Source organism: Saccopteryx leptura, chromosome 2 (genome assembly GCF_036850995.1).
Source record: "Saccopteryx leptura isolate mSacLep1 chromosome 2, mSacLep1_pri_phased_curated, whole genome shotgun sequence".
In the NCBI taxonomy this organism is placed as follows: domain Eukaryota; kingdom Metazoa; phylum Chordata; class Mammalia; order Chiroptera; family Emballonuridae; genus Saccopteryx; species Saccopteryx leptura.
In genome coordinates this window covers 51,647,929-51,669,322 of record NC_089504.1, presented here as the reverse complement: position 1 = coordinate 51,669,322, position 21,394 = coordinate 51,647,929, and the positions used below count along the sequence as shown (strand labels likewise).

Genomic DNA, 21,394 nt, shown 5'->3' with positions numbered 1-21,394 from the left:
CAGAGGCTGGGAGATGGGCACACAGAATTGGTGAGAGTTTCAGGAAGTCTGGGCAAGTTAGCTGATTAAGCAACAGTTTTTTTATGTTTATTTTTTTTACTGAATTTGTTTACTTCTAAATGGTTTTTTTGGGGGGTGGAGTCTTTTATATATATCCTGCCATCTGAAAATAGTGACAATTTTACTTTTTTTTAGGTAGATGTCTCTTATTACTTTTTCTTGACTAATTGCTCTGGCTAAGACTTCCAATTCTATGTTGACTATAAGTGGCAAAAGTGGACATCCTTGTTTTGTACCTGACCTTAGAGGAAAAGCTTTTAGTTTTTCACCATTGAGTATGATGTTAGCTGTCATATGGCCTTTATTATGTTGAGGCACATCCCATCTCTATCTAGTTTGTTGGTAGTTTTTATGAAAAGTGGATGTTAATTTTTGTCAAGTGCTTTTTCTGCATCTATTGGGGTAATCATATGATTTTTATCTTTCATTTTGTTAGTGTGGTAGATCACATTGATTGTTTTGCAGATGTTTTATCATCCTTGTATCCCTGGAATAAATCCCAATAGATCATGATGTATGATCTTTTTAATGTTATGGAATTGGGTTAGTTAACAATTTTGTTAAGGATTTTTACATCTATGTTCATCACGATATTGGCCTATAATATTGTATTGTCCTTGTCTGATTTTACTATCAGGGTAAATGCTGGCCTCATAAAATGAGATTTGAGATGTTCTCTTCCTTTCTGTCTCTTTGGAAAAAATTTCACTTTTGTGTGTGTATGTGTGTGTGTTTGTGTATATGTGGTATACATGCACATGCACATATTTCTATCATTTATAGGATGTACATCCCTATAGAAGGTTTCTCTCACTAATTATTGAGGAATTTTATGTTAAGGTACTAGATATTCAATTGGAGAGTCTTTTAAATATCCATAATTTGAAATTTAGCCCAGCAATCTGAGGTGTTTTTGTTTCTCAGTCCACCTATGAATGCTGATTAAATCAAGGCCTATCCTGTAATTCAGGGGTCCCCAAACTACGGCCTGCGGGCCGCATGTGGCCCCCTGAGGCCGTTTATCCGGCCCCCACCACACTTTCGGAAGGGGCACCTCTTTCATTGGTGGTCAGTGAGAGGAGCGTAGTTCCCATTGAAATACTGGTCAGTTTGTTGATTTAAATTTACTTGTTCTTTATTTTAAATATTGTATTTGTTCCCGTTTTGTTTTTTTATTTTAAAATAAAACATGTGCAGTGTGCATAGGGATTTGTTCATAGTTGTTTTTTTATAGTCCGGCCCTCCAATGGTCTGAGGGACAGTGAACTGGCCCCCTGTGTAAAAAGTTTGGGGACCCCTGCTGTAATTGGTACTATATAGTGTGTGGTGTGTGTGTGTGTGTATTTATATACATACATACATATGCATGTATATATATGTATTTATATATGTATGTATGTATATAGTGTGTGAATTAGCAAAATGTAATTTCTGCAAACAGTGGTAAATGTGTATTTGTAGACCTGCATCTGATGTAATGATTCATAGGAATCTGTTTCCCACAATTCTCCCACTGATGCTTTTTCTTAGGTGAAAAGGAATTAAAGGACTTACTTACAAGCCTAAAGAGTGAATATTTGGTCATGCTGTGCTTTTATTGTTGTTTCCCAAGGTAAATTGAAAGAATGGTCTTTGGTCCTCTATGGCACCTCTGTGCAGCCATACTCACCAACCAACGAGTTTCCTAAAGTGGAACGTGTTCGCTACAGCAGAGTCGAAGACCCGACAGACGACTATGGTACAGAGGATTATGCAGGTGAGCTGGTTTCCATCAGAGACACAGGCTAAGGAAGGACACTAATGCAACATCCCACCATGCAGAAATAAACTTCTATGAATATTCTAATATATTTTCCTCATCTTTTCTATTCCCCCAAGTATTATATGTGTATATTTATATATTCAACTATCTGGTTTTTTCCATCATAGCTAAACCACATTGTATATAGAGTTTTCATATTCTTCTTTTTCTTAAATTATTAAGAAAAAGCCCTGTCTGTATACCTCGGTTGGAGCATCATCCCAGTGTACAGAGGTTGCCGGTTCGATCCCCGGTCAGGGCATATACAGGGACAGATATTCCTGTCTCTCTCCTTTCCCCTCTAAAATCAATAAAGTAAACATTTAAAAAAATATTATGAACATATTTCCCTGTTGTCAAATATCCTAAGGACAAATATTTAAAAGACAGCATAATTGTCCATAATATGATTGTACTATAATATATTTAACCCATAATCTGGGATGTGTCATTTGTTTAGAGTTTTACACAATTTTAAACAGGGTTTGGATTAATATAATTATTTCAGTCTTTGTCAATATTTTAATTTTTTTTTTTTTTGTATTTTTCCGAAGCTGGAAACAGGGAGGCAGTCAGACAGACTTCTGCATGCACCCGGCCGGGATCCACCCAGCATGCCCACCAGGGGGCAATGCTCTGCCCATCTTGGGGCATCGCTCTGCTGCAATCAGAGCCATTCTAGCGCCTGAGGCAGAGGCCACAGAGCCATCCTCAGCACCCTGGCAAACTTTGCTCCAGTGGAGCCTTGGCTGCAGGAGGGGAAGAGAGAGACAGAGAGGAAGGAGAGGGGGAGGGGTAGAGAAGCAGATGGGCGCTTCTCCTGTGTGCCCTAGTCAGGAATCGAACCCGGGACTCCTGCACGCCAGGCCGACGCTCTACCACTGAGCCAACCGGCCAGGGCCAATATCTTTAATTTTTTAGATTAGAATAGGTATTAATCAGTTTTAAGGCTTGGATAAGTTTAGTCACATTACTTTCTAGACAAAGATGTACCTACCAGTCTACACTGTGACCAGCTGTGCAAGTGTTTACTGCACTCATTCCTGCAAGCATTAAGTAGAAAGAAAACAGAAAAGTAAAAATGAAAAGAATACTTTCAAATTTTTATAGCTTTGACTGCTAGTAAATCTAAACATGTTTTTCTCTGTAAAGTAGGTCCTCAAATAATGTTGTTTCATTCATTATATAACATTGATGAGATGCTACAGGAACTTCTCTTTTTTATATCAACTAGCCTATGGTAAAATTGGCATCCTTCTACATCATTTTGCTGTAGTTCCAAGAATCTATCAACGACATTGAGGATTTGACTGTAGTTCTTCTCTGAACTAAATACAACTGTCTTTTACCCATTCTTTTCAAAGTGACAGCAATGTTCTTATCTGTAAGAATTCTTTGTATGTTATTGCCTCTCATAGGTCTCATCTTGGCTGAAAACATTTCCTCAGTTATCACTTGTTTCTGAAATTTTGTTTTTTTGTGTGTTCTAACAGAATAAGAAAATTGGAGCATAGGGTTTATATTTTCAGATAATAACATCTGTGATTTTTTTAACAGAGGGTTTATCTTTTAAAATCAGCTAAATATTTACATGCATTTTTTTGTAATCTCTGATTTTTACATTCACTCATTAATTCATCTGAAACTTACTTTGGTTTATGATATGTAGTGTGAATTGAAGTCCTGTATTTTCCATACAGATTTAAATCATTGGCTCAGTTACCATCCTGTTGTAATAATTTAGGATCTTTTATTTATAGCAATATAGTGAAGTGCTTATCCAGGGTGTCTTCTGGTACCACATTTTCTGATTGATCAATCAGAAATTTCTGATCAATCAGAAATTAGACTGATGGCACCCACTGTTTATTTTTAATTCATGATATATATTTAATACCTGTTGAACATACATCTGCTGCTTGTTTTCATAGAAATTCTTAAGTTTCCTTTTAAAAATCCCATTGGAATCTAATTTGAATTTACATGCAATATAACAGAAGACTTGTTTTTACAATATACAGTCTTTCCATACAAAACACAGACTATGTCCTATTTTATTGAAATATTTTAATTTTATGTAGTGTTATTCCTGTTAGCATTATTCCTGTTTTGAGTCTTGTTGCTATTGTAGTGGAAAGTATTCCATATTTTCTACCTAATACTATAAGCTGGTATCTAGGAATTTATTGGCTGTTGAATATTTATATTTATTCAACCATTTTGCTTAACTCTCGTACTAATTTGTATGTTTTAAAGTTGACTTTCTGGGACTGTTTATGTACTATAGCCATATCATCGACAATTTTTCTCTCCTTCCCAGTGTATTTCTGCTTCCTGTCTTGCATTAGCTACCATTTCCAATAGCTATGGGGTATGATATATAACACTTAATGAACAAAGCTTCTTCTAATACAGAACTGTTGGTAAATGACAATTTAATATACCTTTAGAAGACATTTTTTTTTCCTGTAGCTCTCTAAAATTCTTTTCCTAGATACTAAAAAGTACTTTAATTACCTTAATGGAATACACACACACACACACACACACATATATATATATATGGCTCCTTCTATTCTAAACAGGTAGTATTCCATAATCAATAGTAAGCTTGGAAAATTCATCCAATTGAGCTAACCAGAGCTAGACTGTGTTAAATTTTGTCTTATGTCTTATTTTGCACAGAGCTTATAACATTATTATTCATATTATAACTAAAAAGCCATTTTGTTTTCTCAGATAGGAGAAAGCATATCCAAAAACATAAATGGAGCATAATATGTGCTTTATGGCATGTTTCCAATTTAAATTTTGGTAATGTTAAAATTCTGAACAGTTACACATTTTTATGGTTTTTCTCATGACATCTTCAAAATGTCCACATTGGCATTTGTGGGAAAACAAAAACAATTATTTCATTATTACCCTGCAACTTAAAATTCTAATTTGCATCTGGGACCATTTAAGATTCTAAAGAAACAGCACAGCATGTAAACTGTTTTACCACACAAAGCCCTTCCACACATAACAAGAATAAATTTTAGGGCAGGGGTGTTAATTGTAGAAATCATCTGGTGAAAATTTACGGCCACCCATGACTCCTTTTCTTTGGAAACTGTGATTTTTACCTTTATAGAGAAGTCAGGCTGTCCAAAGGCACAAATGGCATTATCATAACCAGATCCCTGTACTGTTTCATTGAATTCCAGGGACTGTCAGACCCAGAGCTGGTTGAATTTCAATCCTTATACAGAAGAGTCACCCTCTTCTTGTGCACCATGGCAGACAGCTAAACTGTCCTAAGTTGTACTAATTTAGAGATCAGTGTTAAGGCTTTTGGGAAAAGAGATGAACAATACTGTCAAGTCACTCATGTAATTAATCAGAAATATAATTCAAGTTTGCAGCACTTCAAAATGACTTGTTTTCAATCAGATCAAAAGGTCATCATTAGTAGATGATCTTCTCTAAGTAGGAAACCTGGACTAAAAATCAGGACATAGGCTGATACCAACCCTTCCAGCTGTCTGATGCTGGGCAAACCATTGTAACTCTTGGAAAATCTGTTTTCTTGCTAGTAAAATGAAGGTGTTGACTAGTAGACTTTTCTGAGTCATTCTTCCCCAGTTCCACCATTTCAGTTTTCCATAGTCCCATAATGACTAAAGGAGATTGTTTCAACACTTAAGTCCTTTTGATTAAAATAAGTATGGTTTAAAACATTTCTGGCACCGGTAAGGTACTATTCGTGTATTTCATGTAATCTGTTTACTGGTAGTTAAAATCATATGAATTTTCAATGGGAAAGAGCTGGAAATTATGAGTCTGAATCTCCCAAAATATGGAGAACAAGGAAAAGGGGAGTTAGTTCAATAGAATAAAATGTCTTTAACTATCCTGTCATTAGAAAGCATTTTGTCAATCACCAAATAGTTCCATTGGAATATTTTTCTGACTATGCATTCTCTCTATGCTGTACCAAAGAAGACATAACAAGAGAGATTAGGAACCTTCACCCCAGGTCTGGAATTCTTTAAGCTTGATCGCATTTTAAAATTTATGCATCGTTTTCTTTTGTTGAGTTGCCCATTGGCCTGTGGGTAGGATGCAATTTTAAATCTATTATCTGTGCCTGGAGTACCTGCTTTGTAATCCAAGACTAGATGCTGATAAGCTTGTGCCAGATGCCATAATGTTCTTGCTAGCTACAATATCTCAGAGGTATTCGGTGGCTTTAATGACCTTGGAAAAGACAGGCAATCTGGTCCCAAGCACTGAATAATAACCTTTTTTTTTTTCTTTTCTGTCAACAGCTTAACTTATCATTTTTCTGTAAAGCCAACATTTTTATCATTACACATGTTTAATTGCAGTCGTTTTTTTCCATTTACTGCAGTGGCATTGTTCATTTGAGTTCTCAAATATTTGTTGTCTCCCACAAGGCAGCCATATGTGCTTTGAAGACCAGGCCATGACTAGGATTTACATTCTTGATACTTAGGTAATTGAGGTTTTCCCCAAAAAAAGTCAGGAGTTCATCTCTGAGCTTAAAGCCACACTGAACATCTTTCCTCCATCTTAAAGACAGGCTCACTGCTTACGAAAAACAATCTTACTTTATACAAAATTCAAGGTAAAGCCAACCTACTTAAAATCATCTTCTCTAAGTATTCTAATTTCTTTTGCTAAGGTCCCTGTGACCCTGAGTGCAGTGAGGTCGGCTGTGATGGGCCAGGACCGGACCACTGCAATGACTGTTTGCACTACTACTACAAGCTGAAAAATAACACAAGGTAAGAGAGAGGCCAAGTCACATCCCTCGCAGCATGCCGCAGGTGTTCCCGGGAGCTCCCACAGGGTCACTGTGGGAGGCATCCCGATGTCCCTCCACCAGGATCTAAAATCATGGAACAGATGCTGCTGCACAAGACCACTGCCTCCTCATGTAATTCAAAGTGGTGAAACCCACACTGAACTACAAAATCCGCCTGGAGAGAAAAAAGAATAGATACATTTAAAACACGGTGTTGGAGGAGAGCTCGTCAGAAATACAGAACCGCCAGAAAGAAAAGCACTGTGGCTCTTCAAGCAAATTAAGCCTGAAACATGGACAGAGGCAAAAATGACAAAACTGAAGCTGTCCTACTTTGGGAGCGTCACAGGAAGGCAGGGTTCCTGGGAAAGTAGAAGGCAGCAGGAAAAGAGGAAGACCAGACATGAGATGGTGCTGACTCCATAAAAGAATCCATAGGCAGGAGTCTACAGGACATTGTGGACACCGCTCATTCAGAGTTGTCAGGAGTCAGAAGCTGACTCAGTAGAACATAATACGTGCATGTTATTAAACCTGCCAGTCTCTTTTCTCGCATTGGAAGGATGGTGGGGAGGGACTGGCTACGCGTGTGCCTGGTCTTCCCCTCAGTGCTTTTCCACCCTGCTGACATTCGATGCCACAGCTGCCTCTTCCCTTCATGGAAATGCCAGTGCATGGGCCACACGGGCGCTCTCCCACATCCTCCCGTGTGCAAACTCTTGGTGTGGCAAAGATGCTGGTCTCTGCTCTGGGCACCAGGACCGCCCTGCTCTGACCCTGTGCCCTGGCTTCTGCCTCGAGGTGTATAGATACGTTTCTAAGGGCAGGGCCATGGAACAGTGACTGTCTCTACAGAGGCCACCCTCTCCGGCCATGACTCACATCCCGGCCACCTCTCCCTCCTCCTTCAGGCAGGGACTCACTCTAGGGAATTGACTGGTGGCAGCTCCAGTTACCCAGGCACAGACCTGTTTCAATCCCTGTTTACATCCTTCTTGGAATTTAAATTCTTTAAAGGAAAGGTCCTTGACTACTCAGCACCTCTATTATCTCCTAGACTTATTAGCAAAATGCCTGTCATTTAATTGGTACTTGGTAAATATTTGTTGAATGAATAAATAAAGCCTCTGTCCGTCAGTTAAACTTTGAAAAAGAAAAACTTTGTATATCATTAGCAATATAAATATAAATATTTGTGTTAATTTAGACAACAACATATAACCACCACCAGCCACATACACTCCATATGACAAACACGTAAAAATAGAAGCAACCCATTATGAGTGACCTTTTTGCATAAAGTCATGGTTACAACGTATTTCCCCTTTAACTCAATGCTGTAACCTTCCTACTGAGACTCAATTTCTAATCAGCATCCCCCTTTAAAGAGCTAGAACCGAACTGGAAAGTGATTTGGACCAAGGCATGCCTTACTTGGTGGACTCAGTACAGCGTACCTGCTTTGCTGAGTCAGAACCCTGCACAGGATAAACTGCTTTAACCAACAGCCCTGGGCCCTTTGGATGTGGCATCACTTACCATCATTTTTCTTTTCTTTTTTTTTCTTTTTTTGACAGAGACAGAGAGAGGGATAGATGGGGACAGACAGACAGGAACAGAGAGAGATGAAAGGCATCAAGTTTTCATTGTGGCACTTTAGTTGTTCATTGATTGCTTTCTCATATGTGCCTTGATGGGGGGGGGGGGAGTTATAGCAGAGCAAGTGACATCTTGCTCAAGCCAGCGACCTTGGCTTGCTCAAACCAGATAAGCTGGCACTCAAGCTGGTGACCTCGAGGTTTTGAACCTGGGTCCTCCGCATCCCAGTCTGACACTCTGTCCACTGAACCACCACCTGGTCAGGCTACCATCATTCTTTAGAAAGGGTTTTTAGACTGGCGACAGCTATTTGTTCAGTACCTCCAAGAGAATGCTGGGGAATAGGTCACTGGTGACGCTGGCCTTCTTATTGTCCCCCAACACAGGATCTGTGTCTCCAGCTGTCCCTCTGGCCACTACCATGCTGACAAGAAGCGATGCAGGAAGTGTGCTCCCAACTGTGAGTCCTGCTTTGGCAGCCACGGCGACCAGTGCCTGTCCTGTAAACACGGATACTTCCTGAATGAAGAAACCAACAGCTGTGTTACTCACTGCCCTGACGGATCCTATCAGGACACCAGTGAGTTGATTTCAAATATTTGGGTTTAAGAGAACAAATGGAAGGTTTTCACTTGAGTGATCTTGGGAGGAATAATCCTCCTCTGTGAAATCTAGGCCAGGATCTAGTCCAAAAATATTTTTAAGAGAACAGTTAGAATTGTTTTATAAAAAAAGAATGTATGTAAAAAGGCCTATTACTAACTGTTGGGGGTCCTCAGGCCCATACCCACGTTCAGTAAGTTGCTAGGAATACCCACCAGGCTCAACATAGAGTTGTACTTATGTATACATTATGATTAATCACAGCAAAAGGCTACAAAGCAAAATCAGCAAAGGGAAAAGACTCATGGGAAAGAAGCCCAAGCTTTCACTTTCTCCTGGTGGAGTCACACAGGATACAATTAGTTTTCCCAGTGACAATTTATGACAACGTGTGTGAAAGGGAACCTACTTAGGGAGTCAGTGCTGGGAATTGTTACTGGGCAGTGGTTCTGAAAGCACCCTCCGCCGACCCTTACCAAAATTTCAAACTCCTAAAAGGGAAGGTGTTCAGCATAGTCCTTACTGTTTATACAATCAGTTTAGGCATCATGAGCCACTCTTCTCTGTTAGGATGGTGGAGACCCTCCTGAAATCCACTCTCCCAAGCTTGTAAGTAGGCTTTCAGAAGAAAGCAGCCAGGCCTGCTCTTTCCTGCACACTAACCAAAGGAACCAGGGCAGTGCGATACCAAAGTACGCTTTTCAGAGAGTTTAAAAAACATGATTTTGTGTAACGTAGAATGAACACAATCCAAGATTTACTTAATCCTTTAATGCAGGAACCTCCATGGCAACAAACGGGTTCAAAGACTACTGGGTACATAACCCACTGGGAAAGGCAAGGTCAAATCCATTTGCTGAGTTAGAGACGAATAATTTGTCATGACGAGCAATACGACTAGAATTTGGGGGTTATTTTTTCAAGTGGACAGATACTATTTGCAAGTGTATCAAAAAATCTATAAATTATCATATACTTCAGAGTTCAGGGGCTAATTAACCCACTTTAGTAAAGAGACAAAAGTCCATTCTCTAGAGAACTAAATAAACCTTGGACATGCCTAGCTATCAGTGCTCTGGTATGGCCCTGTAAAGGGCGACAGGTATCTTTTGCTTTATTTCTGAATTCTCAATAATTTGTCCTAACAAGGGTATTACTACACCATGGTATGTGATGACCCTACAATTTCATTGTTTCTGCCCAATCTGAGAGAGAAGGAAACCCAAGTGTAAAGGAACAAAAGTTGTGTTTTTCAAAGTCAAGCAAGAATTTTGCAATGAATACTCTTGCTTTTTAAGAAGTCAGATTCTCTCTTGATTCCAAGGCCCACGTTTCTCTCTGTGGTAGACGGAGTGAAGCAGACAGAGCTTAACCTCTGGAGCAATGGGTGGTATTCCCATGTAGTTCTTATTTTCCCCAAAATTTGGAACATGAGCTACAACTTAATGGAGAAAGAAGAAAATAGGAGCTGGGAAGGGGAGTAAGAGAAGCAAGCAGTATTCCTTGGGGGGGGGGGGGGGGGGGAAGTCAAAATTTTATCCAGAAAGTTGAACCTTGAAAAAGAAATTTTATTCTGGATGCTCCTGTCATACTACAGGAGCAGGACAACTGAGTCCGTTTGTCCAGAATCTGAAAGGAGGGTATAAGTAGGGCTGTTCAAACAATCACTTTGCTGATAAGAGCAGCCTATGCATCTCTCCTCCTAATTGCCTGTGTTATAGTTCCTCTTTCAACGTGTCTATTTACATACCACTTCGTGACCATGCGGGATCATTGACTAGTAATAATTACTGCCAGCACATTTACAGTACTTTAAAGTTCATACAGCTCCCTTGAATAATTTCAGTAAATCCTCAAGACAAACTGAGATTATAGACATTATTTGTAATCTATAGTCCATAGACAGACCTTGCCATTGGCCATAGGAAATGCTAAAAGCAGAACACAGATCTCAGTTCTTTGACTTCAGACCCTCTGCCATGTCCAGTATTCTCAGTGACACAATGTGGGGGGAGGCCACGTGGACACTACCAGAGGTCCATCTTGTATGCTGAGGGGCATAGACTTGTGAAAGAAGACAGGCCTGCAAGATGTCTGCATAGGGATCATTAAAGCAGTGTCTCTCTGTGGAACCCTGAAGAACCCCAACATTTCGAGAGGAGATAGAGAAAGAGAACCCTATGAACAAAGTCTCATTCAATTCTACACATACATGTGATTATGATCACTTGCATCTCTTGAGAAGGTATCAAGTCTCCAGAAAAATTTCACCTAAAATGAAAGACCTTTCTTAAAATAGCAAATCAACATTTTCACTATACAGCAATTATGCATTTGCCATTTTTTTCCTAATGGAGGCCTGTGTTTGGTATTAAACAGGAAAGCTAATATTTACAGTATATCTGTTCAATCAAATATACTGCTTACAAAAATTAGGGGATATTTCAAAATGAATATGAAGATATAAAATATCCCCTAATTTTTGTGAGAAGTATAGATTGCTATTTCCAGAACACAGACATTATAGGAAATGTAATGTTATATCAATTCCACAGCCACAGTAATGTAAGTACAAGATACTATTCTAGACAATGCAAGAAACAATCCTTACCTCACAATCTTAAATGTAGGTCCTTTTATAATAGAGTTCATCAGAGTAGTCCTGGAAGCTGTGAGCGTGGGGTCTGTCATTCCTTTCCACAGGCTTTGCTCCTCAACCCTTACATAGTGGCTTTGCCCCAGCTCCAGTAATGGGATTTTCATTGTCGGAAGCTAGGGAACCCTGCTCGGGAGACAGGATGGGAAGAGAAAAGCCAGCACACTACTTAAGAATTAAATGCGCTGTAGTTGTCTTGTCTGCAAAATGATAGATATCTCTAAGGTATTTGCCAATGCTGCAATTCCTACCTGTGTGTTTGGTTTGCTGAGAAATTATAGCAAATGTTGACTATGGGGCTTCTCCTGCAGTTTTCTGCTCAAGGCCAAGTGTACTGTGTACTCTAGCATACATTAGCAAACGTTAGAGTATCTCCACGTGCTTTTATGGAATCCAATTGACCACCTAATTTATAACTTTGTTATTTTTTTTTTTAACAGAGAAAAATCTTTGCCGGAAATGCAGTGAAAACTGCAAGACATGTACTGAATCACACAACTGTACAGAATGTAGGGATGGGTTAAGGTAAGGCACTGAAGGGCTGCATAGGTTACAGAGCCAGGGAGCATCTCAGTATTAATAGCTCTCCTAGCACCACCCGGGGTTTGATGCCCATTCAGAGACATCTGCTGTTGGCATTAGCTGGACCAGGATATGTGCCATCTTGGCTAAGGGAAGTTTATAAAGCAAATAAAATTCTCTTCAGAAAAGATAGCTCAGATACATGTAAATAAAAATAGCCATTTGAGAGGTTTTTTTCTTCATGCTTTTTAACTGGCAGTGTGCCAGTCAAGGATTACTGTGTAGGTAATACCAATGAGTTATATTTAGTCCCCCTGATTAATTCCTTTGATGGTGGGAAACTATTCTGGTATCTTTATTATTTCTCTCCAGGTAGCCAATTTTTCTCTTATCTTAAGAACCTCAAGCTTGATTTCATTATGTTATCATCTGCACATGGACTTAACACCTAGAGATATTTTCCTTGAATGGATTACTTGCTCATGGCTAAAAGCAGGTCCTCGAATAACTGTTATATCAATTAGCCTGTGGTAAAATTGGTTTTGTTATACATTGTTTTGCTTAAAGTCACAGAACCTATTAACATTAAGTGAGAACTTACTGTAGCTAATAGATTCTGTAAGAGAACAATATGCAGCTCAAATGAATTAGCTAGTCTCTCTTGATTAAAGAAGGTCAGACCATCCTATGTGAAGTTAGACTCCAGGTTTGCACACCACTAGAATTCTGGTGCACTTGATCCCATTTCAGTGTTGATGATACCTCTGTTTCCAACTTTGATTAGAGGCGAAATAAGCAGGGTCCAGGCAGGCAATTCTTCACATTAGTAATATTGCAACATAATTTTTATTTAGATTTATTGATTATCTGTGGCTTTCTTTTTCATAAATATATACATTCAGCATCAAGACAGTCTAGTCAGCCTAATTCTTTCAGGGAGAGGAGCAGATTGGTATAGTAAAAAGAAGGAAGACAGATGTGGACTTAGATCCTTGCCTTCTGTTTATCAGCTGTGTGACCTAGGACAAGTCACTTAGCCACTCAGAGCTTCGACTTTCTCATTTATAGTATGGCAGAAACCCCTATGTTTTTGACCGTGACATGAATTAATATTTACAAAGCACTTAGTCCAACATCTGAAACTTAATTGGACCATAAAAAGTAAAAGATTATTTAATACTATTTTCTATATTTTCTAGGGTACATTTTATAAGTTAACCAGTGCTCTCCAATAGAAATGAGAGCCACATCAAAAAAAGTTTAAAAGATACTGGTAAAATTTATCATTTCAATATGTAATCAGAATAAAAGACTCTTAGTGAGATATTTTACTTTTTTTTTTTTTTGGTTGTTGTACCAAGTCTTGGAAATCTGGTATATATTTTACTCCTAAACCACATCTCCATTCAGACGATTTTCTGATCTATATTTAAGTTTTCTAAAATGTAGTTTAAATAGCCAAGTTGTTCCAAACTGAAGATATTACCAACAACTAAGTGCCACTTTGTAAAATTTAGACTGAAATTCATTAAAAGTCAGAATTTAAAATTCCATTCCTTAACCACACTGGGAACCACACATGCTCAAGCAGGTAGGACAGCACAGGTCTAACCTAGCCAGTTTATCCCAGAGAGAACACAGGTGAACACAGCCCCAGGTCACTAACCAGGACGTCCCTATATTTTGGAGGCCGCAGAAAGCTTCCGGGCTTACAGCGACTGCTGTCTGTGGCACGTCCCACTTACTCATTCTTTTCTCACACACTGCAACCTCTGTCTCTTGCTGGATAAATGCCAACATCAGAAGTCATGTCCTTTATTAGACAAACTGGGCAGCTTTTTAAAACTTTGATAAGTTTTTCAGTGGTCTTATTTCCTCTCCCCAAAAAAGATCCATTTGCTGCAGTGTCCCTTTCTCCAGCTCTACAGAAAGGGAAGGAATTTTCTTTTTGAATGGCAGCCCTTTCTGGCCCAGGAGGACACACCTCTGAACGGAGAGCTGGTGCAGTTAGTTGTACTGTCCTCAGCCTCATCGGGGCTCCCTATATTTGCCTTGGGGCTTCTGGCATGACCATTTTTCCTCAAGACCTGTCAATTTTCACATAGTGGCTAAGAACCAACATGGAAACATCTATGCATAAAATACTGGAAGGAAATGGATTAAAATGTTAACAATGCTGTTTGGTATTTTTTTTCCACCTGTTTTGGTTTTGTTTCCTTCTCCACATTTCTTTACTGAAATAAATTTTACTTTGCTTTATATATGAATCATATTAATTATATAAAATCTAATAAGGTGTGACTTGGAGCAATATAAAGAGTTTAAGAGAGCCATTTGACTGTTGCTTAGACACCCATCTTCTAGTATCGTCTGTTTAGTGACATAGGATTACGTGTCCTTCGACCTGGTTCCAGTCACACTGTTTAGTTCTTGAGTAATATTTGTATACCAAATAGTGAAAATTCTATTAACTTACTTTGAATTTTAAGAATTCATCTGTAGACTGTGAGAAGTACCATAGCTAATAGAATTTAGGAGAGTAAAAAAATATATAGATTCCTTGTTTGACATTCTAGCAACTCATTAGATACTGAACGTGCTAGGTAGAGAAAATGTGGTACAGACCATGTCCACAATCACTGAATTAATACTATAACTAAGAAAAGTTGAGCTGTTTGGGGAAGGAACAGTATAAGCTGGAAATTATGCTAAAGTATTCACTAGAGCTTAAAATAAATCAAGAAATAGAGGCAAAGGCATATTAAAATTCAGTGTGGAAACCAACAAGAACTAAACTCAGAAAAAAAACCGCTACTCCTGGGAGTTTAGGCATGGCTGGTTGTGCCCTGTTACTCAGTTGTAATTCACTTACTGTGTGTTCCTACAGCATTTATAATTATGAAACAACTCTTAAATGTATTATGCAGGTCTGGATAGCAGGGAATTGTTAGTCATATTGTCAATTAATGCAATTGTTTTGTCAATAAAATATTTTAAAGCCTCTGAGTTGTAAGTGTCAGCCAGTCTAACAATTCAGAGGAATGTCCCCAGAACTCATAACACAAGAGCACATGTAGATGATACAGACATTATAGTAAGGCCCAGAAAGCACTGTAGCATTGAGAGGAAAAAAATAGATGGTGCAAGGGCTATTTCCCCGGCTTTGAAGCTTTACCAAATCCACAGGTCTCTGGGGGGAACTATATCTGTCACATGTGGAGCTGGGGCATCATTACCTCTTTGCCTTGATCACAGCAGTCTATGTGTGTCCCCAGCCTGCAGGGATCCCGGTGTTCCATCGCCTGTGAGGATGGACAGTTCTTCAATGGCCAGGACTGTCAGCCTTGTCACCGCTTCTGCGCCACTTGTGCTGGTACCTGCTTCCCTCGTCCTTTCCTTTATTCCTCTGGCTCTGTTTTGGTTTCTGATTATCTGATTTTAGCCATCATTCATACAGACCCACTTGATATTTTTAAAATAACTGCTGGAGAAGTATATTATCCTTCTGATAATCATGTGCATGTTCTCATCAAAAGTCAGTCCCCAGCATCCTGTCTTCACTGAGAAATGTAAATCCCCCCAGTGATATCTCCTCCTCTTTCCAAAAAGTTTGATGCTTTTCGAAAGTGGGTTCAATTTAAAATGTGATATTTCTTCCAAATAATGTAAGAAAAAGCACAAATATTAAAGTATAACTCTTAAAATTATAACATATTAATGGCAGTTGCACAAACTGCAAGAGGCAGCCCATTGTGCAACTTCTTCTGAGGTTTTGTTTCTGTGTGCTGCATTTGTCTTGCTTTGAAGGAGCAGGCGCTGATGGGTGCATTAACTGCACTGAGGGCTACTTCATGGAGGATGGGAGATGTGTGCAGAGCTGTAGTATCAGCTATTACTTTGACCACTCTTCAGAGAATGGATACAAATCCTGCAAGAAGTAAGTAGATCTGCCCCTCATGCCTTAGTATTTGATTACTGATTTCTTTATTTGACTGCCTTCATCAATAATATGGAACTTAGAACTATTACTGATAAAAATAAGGTTCAAACGTTTACCTATGGAAATTGCCCCACAGCTCTGACACAGTTTATCTTTGATATACAGGGGGTCCTCGGGTTACAACACAGTTCTATTCCTATGACAGTGACGTAAATCAAATTTTGGTGTAAGTCGAAACACACCCTAGCCTAACACAAGCAGAACACTTGCGCTTTTAACAGTCCAAAATGTTGTAGGTAAGCATACTGGGGGACACCAACTTCCTCACTCATATGCCACATTACTGCATATTCTGCTGCCTCACACAACCAAACTAGTTTGCCCATGTAGTCTGTAAGTACGACACTAATGGTGTAAGCCAAAACACGTCTCAGTTTTTTAAGTTTTTATGGGAGTGAGCGTTGCAAACACAAAACATTGTATGTGGTGACTGTTGAAACCCAAAAACCCCCTGAATATAGATATATATTTTTTTGCTTCAGGAATATGTTAAAACCTTTAAAATCACACTGTCCACCTACTTGATTTTCTTTATGGTTGCCAAACCTAGCAATTATTTTAAGAAAATATTTCTGTGTCATCTTCAAAGAGAGATTTAAGTTTAAGACTTTAAGAAATTGATAGTAAACACACTTTTTCCTGTGCCTGATGTGTGAAAGGATGAAAAAGTCTACACTTTCCCCACAGATGTGACACCAGCTGTTTGACGTGCAATGGCCCAGGGTTCAAGAACTGTACAAGCTGCCCCAGTGGGTATCTCCTAGACTTGGGAATGTGTCAAATGGGAGCCATCTGCAAAGATGGTGAGTACAACTGCTCATTTCCATCTCTGAGCAGTGTGGTCTTTCTCCTTAAGGCCTAGTAATATATTTCCACTAAATAAAGTAACTGTCAAGCATGTGTCAGCTAGGAACTTCTGCCTTCAGTGGGTTTTGTTTTGGGGGATATTTTTAATTGCAAAAAGGAATAACTCACCACTAGCTAAGACATCACCAGTTAACTTTTTCTAATTAATAAGCTGTGGGGTTTTGGATGCACAGCAAAACTGAGCAGCAAGTATAGAGTTCCCATATATCCCCTGAACTCAGGCCTCCCTCATTATCAGAATCTCACATCAGAGCCATGAATTTGTTACAGTCAATGAACTGGCATTAAGACACCTTATCACCCTAAGTCCATAGTTTACATTAGGTTTTAACCGTGCTGTTGTATATTCTATGAGTTTGTAACAATGTATAATGGTGTGTAGCTATCATTTTTAGTATCATACAGGACAGTTTCACTGCCCTAAAAATCCTCTGTACTCTGCCTATCATCCTTCCCTTTCCTTAACCCCTGGAAACTGCTAATATTTTTACTCTTCTATAGATTTGCCTTTTTCAGTATGTCATATACTTGGAATCATACAATATATAGATAGCCCCTCCCAGTTAGTTTTTGATGTATAGTTTTCCCACCATTTGCCATCTATGCATGGAATTTTGTAGCCTGCTGTTTGCACTAAGCATTAGATATAAACATAACCTATATATATTTTTTACAAAGTCTTTAGAAACTCCATTTTCAACAGTAGCATAAATTCATGTGGAGGTGCAACTCTGTTATTTGCATTATGTATCATTTTTCTATGTAAATAATCAAATAATATCTGAATCGTTCATTAAGCCGAGAGGATAAGAATTAATGACAGAACCAGGTAGTGTTGACCCGTTTTTCTTGCTTTGTACCAGTGTTTCTCAGGCACAGTGCCAGGACCCCACACCTTCCCCAAAGATTCAGGTTGAATTGGTGTTTGGGTGGGAGGCTAATCCTGAGTATTTTTCTCAGGTATTCTAATGCACAGCCAGTTTGGGGAACCTCTGACTATTCCATGCCCCCTGACAATTTGGTAAATGCCAACTTCCCTCATTTCTCTGGCCTCAGTTTCCCTGTCTATAAAATGAATGACTTGAAATTATTCTCACTCCAACATTTTGTGAACTGTGGCTCTTGTTATAATTCACATGGGGGGGGTGTGTAAAATTTGTGCCTAACTTTTATGCAGACAATACATATCAGTGACGTAGAAAGAAATTATTTTGACTCGTTGTTCTAAACATCTTTGGATTGATATGAAAATAGAGAAACGTTAAAAAGTAGGCATTTGGAATAGTCTTACCTGGCAAGAGCATTCACCTGGGTTTATTATTTTTCTTCCTTTGAATGATTCCTCTTCTAGAAATTAAAAAGAGGCAAAATAGTGCTTGTGTTGGGAGACTGTGGATTCAGGTGTCAGAATGCTGTTGTTCATATCTGGGCTTCAGACCTTGGGCAGATGATGATTTTCTATGGAACGCATTTTCCTCATCTGTAAAAATGAGGATAATATTACTGACCTCGTATGGTTATTTCATGACTATTAGGAATCTAAAAAATAAAATAAAAAAGACTTCAAAAAGAACTGGGCCCGCAATGGCACAGACAGAACATCATTTATGGTCTCATTTCCATGGAGCATCATAAGTGACTTTACATCTTACAGCTTTTCTGATGTATGATGGGTCTGGCAGGGACAGGCCACACCCACTCAGGCTCTGCGTCAAAGGTTTTCTTGACCAGGGCCAATTCTCACCACATAACAGTGAGGTGAGAAGATTAGTGATGGTATCCCCAGGGCCGTATCAGTATCACTTTTTAATTATCAGTTTGTGCTCTTAATGCTTAAAAACAGGGTTACCCTCTATCTGAATATGACCAGAATTTTCTTAAGTTTGTAACCTGAAAACAGAGGAGGGTTTTTTTTAAGTGACTGACCCAGAAAATCCATTGTGACTTGAAATTTTCACCCATAGCACTTGGTACCAGTCATTTGAAGGTTTGTGACACTTTAATACTTTTCTAAACCATGATAAGCATGGGTAAGTTATGCCAGCTGGCACTTTGGTAAAGTGGAGGGCCAGGGTTCTGGGCATTAGTGGAAAAGGAACAATAATTTGTGGTGAATCAATTTTCAGGTCAGTTAAAGACTATAGAACTTCCAGTCAAGATGGTGGAGTTGGTAAACACTATCCTTGCCTCCTCCCATGACCACATCAGAATTACAACAAAATTATAGAACAACCATCATTGAGAACCACCTGGAGATTAGCTAAACTGAACTGCTATAACTAAGGATATAAAAGGAGAAGCCATGAAGGAGGGGTAGAGACACAGAATGAGCACCATACATGGCATGGTGACTAAAAATCAAAATGACTATCTTGGCTGCAGAGGTCTACCCTGAGGAGCAAGGAGCCCCATCCCAGGGCACTAAGTGCCAGGAAAAGAAGTCCCCAAACTTCTGGCTGTAAAAACCAGTGGGGATTGTGTCCAAGAAAAACAGTGAGCTGCTAGGTGCTGTAGATCTCAAAGGGCTTAAGCACAGACTCATTAGCTGACAAACTCACTTAATCTGAGCTCCAGCCCAAGGACAGCATCTTCAGGGTAAAAGCTGGAGGGTCAGGGCAGCTCTATCTGGGGATGGAAATGCTGGCAGATGCTTTTGAGCCCTCCCTCCAGCTCAGGCAGAGGTGAGCACCAAATCTGAACTCTCCATTAACCAAAAAACATTGTTTGCCCTACCCTGGTAATTCCATGGGTCCCCACATACCCAATTCACACACTTGGATTTAAACTCTTTTAGAAACCTGCCTAAATTGTACTGTAGACTTTTTTTAAATTATTCAAAGGTCCATAAGAAGCAACAACTAGCCATGACTTGCCCTCTTCTTCTTGCTAATAAGCCTCAAATCAAGCATTGGTGACAGCCAGCCTTGGTTCTCAGCATAGCCTCTCCCAGGTATTTCCAAGCCCAGCACAGGCAGTAACCAATTATATATCACTTTTTAGCTTCTATCAGGTGGCCTCAGGCCAGACACAAGCAGTGACTGAAGTTGGTCAATGTCATACCTCACTCAAGTGGTCCCAGAACCAACATATGCAGTGGCCAGCTTCAGACCACACCATTGCAACACCCAACCAGCTCCTCAAAACACATTTCCAAAGGGCAGACATAGTGGGCACCACTGTCCTGCTAAGGCAACTTCTTCTCTGTGGGGTCAGTCCTCACACAACAACTCCTGCAGTGTAGTCACAGCCAGTCCTCAAAGCCATTCAGCCTGAGGGTCAATCCCACCTACTGATGTGCCAATAGCAATCAAGGCTCAACTACAATAGGAGGACACACAACCCAAAGGGAACCAGGCTCAGGTAACCAGGAGACGGTGCCACTGGGCTCCAAAGGACACCTATTACATAAGGCCACCCTGCCAAGACAGAGAGAGGTAGCATATCTACATAATAGATAGAAATAAACACATGAAGGCAGCCAAAATGAGAAGACAAATATGTTGCAAATGAAAGAACAGGACACAACTTCAGAAAAATAAATGACGTGGAGGCAATCTACCAAATACATAGTTCCAAACACTGGTTATAAGGATACTCAATGAACTTTAGGGAAGAATAGATGAACTCAGTGAGAACTTACACAAAGAGATAGAAATCACAAAAAAGAACCTGTCAGAAATTAATATATTAGAGGGATTCAACAGTAGATCAGATGAAGCAAAGAATGAAATCAGTGATAGAAGACCCGGCAGCACAAAACACCACATCAAAAAAGCAAAAAGAAAAGGATTTTAAAAAATGAAAATAGTTGAAGAGACATTAGGCATACCAACATTAGCATCATAGGGTACCAGAAGAAGGGAGCAAGGAATTGAAAACCTATTTGAAGAAATAATGACTGAAAACATCCCTAAACTGGTGGAGAAAGTGAACATAAAAATATAGGAAGCATAGAGTCCCTAACCAGATTATCAGGATATACTACAAATGTGTCAAAAAAAATTGGACAATTTTGAAGAAAGGTATAAGTTTCCAGAAATTTCCAACACCAAATCAAGAAAAAACAAAATCAGAATAGATCAATTACTACTAAATTCATCAGTAATCAAAAACTCCCAACAATAAACAAAAGTCTTAGACCAGATGGCTTTACATGCAAATTTTACCAAACATTCAAAGAAGAATTGATACCTCTTCTTCTCAAACAATTTCAAAAAATTGAAGAAGAGGAAAGACTCCAATAGTCATTTTACAAGGCTTTCATTGCCTCAACTCCAAAACCAAAGGAATTACAAAAGAAGAAAATTATAGGCTAATTTCCTTATGAACATAGATGCAAAAATTCTCAACTAAATAAATATAAGCAAACCAAATTTAGCAATACATTAAAAATATATCATATACCATAATCAGGTAATATTTATTCCTAGGATGCAAGATTGGTTTAAGGTCCACAAACCAATTAAAATGATA

At 39.0% G+C, this 21,394-nt stretch overlaps 1 protein-coding gene across 4 annotated transcripts in view; it reads left to right on the top strand.

Moving 5' to 3' along the window:
* Nucleotides 1-21,394, top strand: part of PCSK5 (proprotein convertase subtilisin/kexin type 5) — a 449,146-nt gene that overhangs the window by 275,165 nt on the left and 152,587 nt on the right. For all 4 annotated transcript variants that reach the window (XM_066367966.1, XM_066367965.1, XM_066367968.1 and 1 more), the window contains exons 14-20: nucleotides 1,673-1,816; nucleotides 6,552-6,654; nucleotides 8,660-8,853; nucleotides 11,973-12,057; nucleotides 15,330-15,427; nucleotides 15,862-15,991; nucleotides 16,742-16,857. In XM_066367966.1, coding sequence (XP_066224063.1) covers nucleotides 1,673-1,816; nucleotides 6,552-6,654; nucleotides 8,660-8,853; nucleotides 11,973-12,057; nucleotides 15,330-15,427; nucleotides 15,862-15,991; nucleotides 16,742-16,857 — 870 coding nt within the window. The remainder of the gene's footprint in view (nucleotides 1-1,672; nucleotides 1,817-6,551; nucleotides 6,655-8,659; nucleotides 8,854-11,972; nucleotides 12,058-15,329; nucleotides 15,428-15,861; nucleotides 15,992-16,741; nucleotides 16,858-21,394) is intronic.